The following is a 6,014-nucleotide window of genomic DNA, read 5'->3' on the forward strand; positions in this document are numbered from 1 at the left end:
GGTCAGGAGGCTGCTGGAGCAGGTGCCCTGGGACCCTGGCATCCAAGAAAAAGACAAGAGATGTGTCTCCTGCTGCCCCTTTCCCTCCACATGTAAAGCTCAACAGACCTTAGCTTTCTGGACAAACAGAAAGTCTGCACAAATGTCTAAGATGTTCCTTCCTGTCTCCCAGCTCCTGTCTTCAGTGTGAATATTCTGGCCATCAAAGGCCAAAAAAAAGTAAATCACCCTCCGTGGTTGGTGTAAATTTTGGTGTGAGGTGAATGAAGGGGGCTGCAAACGCTGTACAGGAGGAATCAAAGGCTGTTGAACGGATGCAAGTGTGAGCGTTTCCCTGCTGCATTTATTCCCCCAGCCCTAGTAAATGGCCCTTGTAGTGTGGCTCACAGGGATGAGAATTACTGCCCTGCCCCAGGGAGCTAAAGGGTAACAGCCAATTAGCGGCTGGAGAGTTATTGGATAATTCTGATTATTGTGAGGTGTCTGGGGAGCTTTGGGTCATCGCCACAGGGCACCTGGGCTGTGAGCAGGTATTTAACCATGTTCTGGAGTGAACCAAAGTGACTTTCACATCCTGGCAAGGGTCTGGTCCTGAAGACCCCACTTGGGGATCCCAGCACAGAGCCCAGGAGGGGCAGGGGGTGAGACCAGCTTACCACCCATGGAGCTGAGCTCCCAAGCTCCTGGCCAGTCTGTCTGTCCATCCTCCTTGGCTGGGAGCTGGGTAGCAATGCATCTGAGATGCCATCCTGCTGGATCTGGAAGCTGAACACGCGTTTGGGGCCCTGAAATAGCCTCCAGTCTGCCTGCTGGCATGGAGTCTCCTTTGCCTCCTCACTTTCCCCCTTTTCCTTCCCCTCTTCTGCAGGATTCCTCCTACAAAGCACTGACCCCTCAGTCCCACCACCTGAACCCCTCATTTATTCAGTCTTCAGCTCACAGCATCTTCCAAAACCCCCCTGGCATCCTCACAGCCCCCTGCCCACCCTGAGCCCATCTTCCCTCCCATCCCAGTACCATATTTCCCAAACGCCGGCCGAGCAGCGAGGCGCTAACACCAGCACCCCTCTACCTTCTGAAAGGGGCTGGTGGTTGTGTTTGATGGGAGCAATCCATCTCCATCATTGTAATGACCGTTCCCATTAATCGGCCATAAACTAATAAAGTAAGCACTTTCCCCTCAATCCCCCCCCCCCAAACTTCATTAAGTCTTTAGTACATTAATATGTCTTACTTAGTGTCTGCTTTGGCCTCTGTTTGGGGTTGTTTTGTTGGGGTTTTTTTTTTTGTTTTTTTCTTTTTTTTTTCCTGTGAGTAGCATGGGTTTACCTGGTGATGTTATTCCCTGCAGCCCCAAGGAAGCTGTGACAGCCCAGGTCATCCCTACGGCGGCGGGAGCATCATGCGTGCTGGTGAGCCGAGAAGAAAGGGACAGGGACAGGGATGGGGGGTGCAGAGGGAGGCAAGAATAAAAGATCCCGTACACCTCCAAATTAAATTTGTGATGCCTGGCATCAGATGGGCCCGCAGCCAGAGATTAATTCGACTGATCAAGTTATAAAGAGCGCTGAGGCGGGTAATCAATCTTGGAGCTGTCAGGCGAATAGGCAGCAGTATTAACCTGGCAGGACTCGCACACACATACGCACGCACACACGCAGAAGCCTTTTTAATTCCTTTCACATTGACTATTATTTCCCAGGCCTATTTATTTTGGAAAGGCGGGGGGGAGACGGGAGGCAGCGGTGCTTTGCTCTCTCCTCCTCCGTCCCTGGCAGCAATGGCCCCATCCAAGCGGAGCATCATTCTCCCCCTCATGTGCCCATCACCTCCACGTGCAAAGGGGAAGCCCTTGGCCATGAAGTTAGAAGCCTTTAGGGTCAGTTTTCCGAGGGACAACACTGGATTTTCTGCCTGATACAGAGAAGACTCAGGCTGGGTTTCCTACTCTTCCCAGACCTGTGGCGGTGACATTGCTCTTCCCTGCCAGTCCCCGGGCTAGGACTGGCCCCAGGCTTGTGATGCTCAGCCCAGGACACCCCCAGGCAGGCACAGTCCCCACCTGTCCCCGGAGGGTTGCAGAGCTGCTGAGCTGCTCCGGGTCAGCTGCAGCCTGGAGCTTCTTGGAGCTGAGTCTGCAAAGCCCACAGCGGATGAAGGCCAGGAGCTCTTTTTGGAGGTCTTCCTCGGGAATGGGGTGCAAATAAAGTGGATTAGAAGTGGTGAGAGCTGAGCACTTCCCTCTTTGCTCTGAGCCTTGGGAGTGACAACCCTGCCGGCAGCAGAGGAGGGCTCTACCTGTATGGGCTGTAGACCCCTGTGCTGGCCGGGTGCTGTGCGGAGACCTTGTCTGGTCCAGCCTTAGAGGTGCATGGGGCAGGTCCTACAGGCTCAGCACTGGGAGTCTAAAGAGTCTTGGATCAGCTCCACAGGGAGAAGGAGACTCACAGGTGAGAGCAGGGGCAGGTCCAGCCAGGGACCCGGGAATGGGCTGTTTCAGGGGGGAGCTAAGCTTGGGCTGGTTGGAAAGATGACAGAAAGAGCAGGAGTTTGGGGTGCTCAGCCAGCAGCCAGCACTGCAGTGTGTCTGGGAGACCCCCAGTCACTCATGGGATTGTTGGCTATAAATGTGCACCCTGTCGCTGGCTGTTCATAGCAAACCACCCATGACATTAGGAGGCAGTGGGACCTCCTTACCTGAGGAGAGCAGGATACTGTTCCCTGCTAACTCCTCTCTGTCTGGGGACATCTTCTCAGGGGATGTAGTCGAGGAGCAATGTTTCCATGTAGAAGTCACTGTGAGCAGCCACCAAAAGGCATTGGTTTGGGTTTTTTGCCAGGCCAAACACACAGCGCTCGATCAGGCATTCTCCAGGAGCTGGGAAGGGATCTGGCCAGGTGAACCAGCTCGTACTGGTCCTAGCTTTGAACCCAAGTGCTAAGCATGGCCCAAATGCATGGGGACTGGGAGCTGGCTCCACAGGGTTCTGCTCCTGGTGGCTGGTGGCCATTGCAGACCCCACCCAAGTGTGAGTGCTTCATTTAATGAAATGTAGTCCTCCCCATACTGGCAGCCCTTCTGGTTGTCCCGGCTGGCCAAGGGGCTGAGAGCCCATGCTGAGCCCTTGGGCTGATAGCCTTTTGGCTCAGAGCCGTGCTGCCCATGGCCCAGGCAGGCTGGAGTTTTGCAGTGGCCCTGGAGTCCTTTCCAAGTGCCAAAGCTGCAAGCTGTCAGCGTGACACAAGCAGGACACGTGGCTTGGGCTGCTGGGAACACTGTGGCCTTTCCGGGATGCTCAAGTGGGTCCTTTCAGGCTGGAACAAACTGCGTGGGCGGCCAAGGGGTCTCTGAGAAACGGTCTGGGGTGGGAGCCGGCATCCCTGCAAAAAGGAGTTGCTTTCCAGGCAAGGTCCCCTGGTCAAACATTTCAAAATCCTTTTGCTCCCACAGTTTCCCTGCACATTCCCTTCAGGGGCTGTCAGTCAGGCTACGACGGTTCTGCTGCGAGCCAGGGCATCCAGCACTGCTGCAGCTCGCAGCCAGCTCCTCTATCTGTGCATCCAGCCCACGCCTGTGTGCAAGCGCTGTGCCGAGGGCTGAGGGGGGCGCTCGCCTTTGGGGTGCTTGGGGTGGGTCCCCAAAGGGGGCAGAGGTTGGGGAAGGATTGCCAGATGATGTGCTCAGTGCCAGCACTCGTCCTCTGCGTCCTTCCCTCTCCAAAGGGGATGCGGGGCTCCCCAGAGCCTTCTTGTGATGGCCAGTGTGTGCCCCAGGGGTGTCCCCATCCTCCCTCATGTCCCTCACAGAGTGGAGCAGAGGTGCTGGGACTGCCCTCGCCCCCGCGCTGGGCAGGTGTCCTCTCCCCTCTGCTCAGAGCACGCGGCTGCAGCCATTACCCCATCTCCTGTCCCCATGGCCCCATCCCTGCCATCCTGCGGAGCTCTGATTGATGCTGCGGCTCCTTCCCCTGGACCCGCCAACAAACACCTGTATCCTCTGCCGGCTGTATCGACCCCGCCAGCTCGCAGGGCTGCAGGCAAGAGGGCTGCATCCCGGTGCCAAGCCACTCCTGCTCAGCTCACACCAGCAGATTTTGGAGCTGTTCGGTGCCAAAGTCTTCTCCAATTAATCTTCCCCCTCCCTGGCTCCCTCCCCTCCTCGCTGGGCCACGTCCTGGGAAGGATCCATCGATCTCGGAAGCGCCCAACAGAGCATCTGGAGCTCAGGCTAGGCTGCATTTCCCAGCACCTTCTCCAGGTTGCTGGGTACCAGCGCGGATGCTGTCTTCATATTTGATGGGATTATTAGCACAGGGGGAGGAGGAGGGAGGGAAAGAAAGCACTAATTGATCTGGTAATAAAGTTAATAGAAGCTCTTATGAGCTTGCCCATTAAGAATAATTAAGGAAGGGTGAGTGAGGGGAGGAGAGTGAAGGGAAGTCCCCAGAGGCTGGGGCAGGCTGGCTTGGTGGGGGTTTGAAAAAGCCCTTCTGCCCCACACCCTCTGCCCTTGGCCTTCATCCCCAAACCCTCTCCTGCCCCTGCTCCCGAGGTCCCAGGCAGGTCTGACTGGGGCAGCTGGGAGCACAGGTCACTGGACCTGGGAGGGGCGAGGCTGAGGTCCCCCCTCTCGGTGCCCAGGCAAGGCTGGGGTCCTATGGGAAGTTCGGGGGGAGGTGGAGACCAGAGAAGATTGGGGTCTTCTTCCAAAGATCTCCCAGCAGAAGGTGAGCACCAGTTTTTGCTGGGCTTCTCAGGGATGCCAGGGCTGCTCTGGCTCACTGGCTGGCTTGGCAGGAGCCACATCCCCATGCCAGGCTGCATCCGCCGTGGACCCTCCAAGCTGGGAAGGGCCAGGAAGCATCCCGGGCTGGAGACAGGATGGCTGAGCTCTGGCATGGAGAAAAAAGCTGACCTCCAAGCACTTGGTAAACACAATTGTCAAAAGAAGAAAAGAGCAGCTCGGCGGGGTCAGGGGTTAATACAGACAGGGCTACTACTACAAATGGCAGGGAAAACAGGTGGGATTTGGGTGGCTGATAACAGGAGGCAGCGGGGACCGGCGTACGGCAGGGCCATGAGCCGGCAGAGGCAGGACCAGCCTGGCTGTGGGGCAGGGGGCTGCCAGGTACCTGGGGGCGATGGAGAGTAAGCCCCCCCGCTCCTTCCCTGCCCGAGGGACCACAGGCAGCATGGCGCGGGCTGCCCATGACATGCCCTCCCCAAACTCCCCGAGACACTATCCCCTGCTTTCCCCACCTCGCAGGGCTCGCTGTAGGAGTGTGCCCGGCTGGGTGGATGCTGCCAGCTACCAGCACTGAGCTGGATTCCAGGGAGCTGGGCAGCATGTGCCAAATAAACACGGAATTCAGAGGGTGAATGCGATGCTGCGCGAGGTCTGTCTGCAGCAAATCACCATGTCCCAGCTGCTGGGCAGCGAGAGTACCTGGGGACCCCGGCAGCGCCGGCCCCAGCCGCCTGCCCAGCCTTGAGATGGGGACGGAGGCAGAAAGCAGGGACCTGCCTTTCCCCGTGGCTCTGCCCCGGCAGCAGGGGCTTGCTCTGCCTGTGAGCTGCCCCAAAGAGGGGCAAAGCCCCTCCTGGCTCCCGGCTCCTCTGCCTGCTCCTGGCTGGCTCCCAGCCCATCCCTCTGCAACCAGATAGGACACGCAGCCAGAGCTGGGCTGTGGGGCAGGTGGATGGGGGGGTTGTTTTGAGTGGTGGGTGGATTTTGCCATGGGCACTGAAATGCAGATAACAAGCAGTGGGACTGGACCAGCTCTGCCCAATGCTCTCCCCCAGCCCAGACCCCTCCGCATCCCCCTGCCCTTTGCTTTGCAGCTCTGCCCTGACCCTCTCTGCCTGTCCCTCGAGCATCCTGTGGATGCAGCGCTGTGCCTGTGGGTCTTGGGGCAGCCCTGCTAACCAAATCCACACGTGGCATGGACTTCTGTCCCGCCCATGCCACGCAAAGGGTGGCTTCATCGCTGTGTGAGTGGCAGGGCGCCACACCC

At 57.9% G+C, this 6,014-nt stretch overlaps 1 protein-coding gene across 1 annotated transcript in view; it reads left to right on the forward strand.

Moving 5' to 3' along the window:
• The first annotated feature begins 5,141 nt into the window (after positions 1–5,141).
• LOC104125611 (T cell leukemia homeobox 1) overlaps positions 5,142–6,014 on the forward strand; it is a 28,997-nt gene continuing 28,124 nt past the window's right edge. The window contains exon 1 of the mRNA XM_009638081.2: positions 5,142–5,148. Within this exon, the coding sequence (XP_009636376.2) occupies positions 5,142–5,148 (7 nt within the window). The remainder of the gene's footprint in view (positions 5,149–6,014) is intronic.

This window comes from Egretta garzetta, unplaced genomic scaffold (assembly GCF_000687185.1).
Source record: "Egretta garzetta isolate BGI_Z169 unplaced genomic scaffold, ASM68718v1 scaffold135, whole genome shotgun sequence".
NCBI classification, from domain to species: Eukaryota; Metazoa; Chordata; class Aves; order Pelecaniformes; family Ardeidae; genus Egretta; species Egretta garzetta.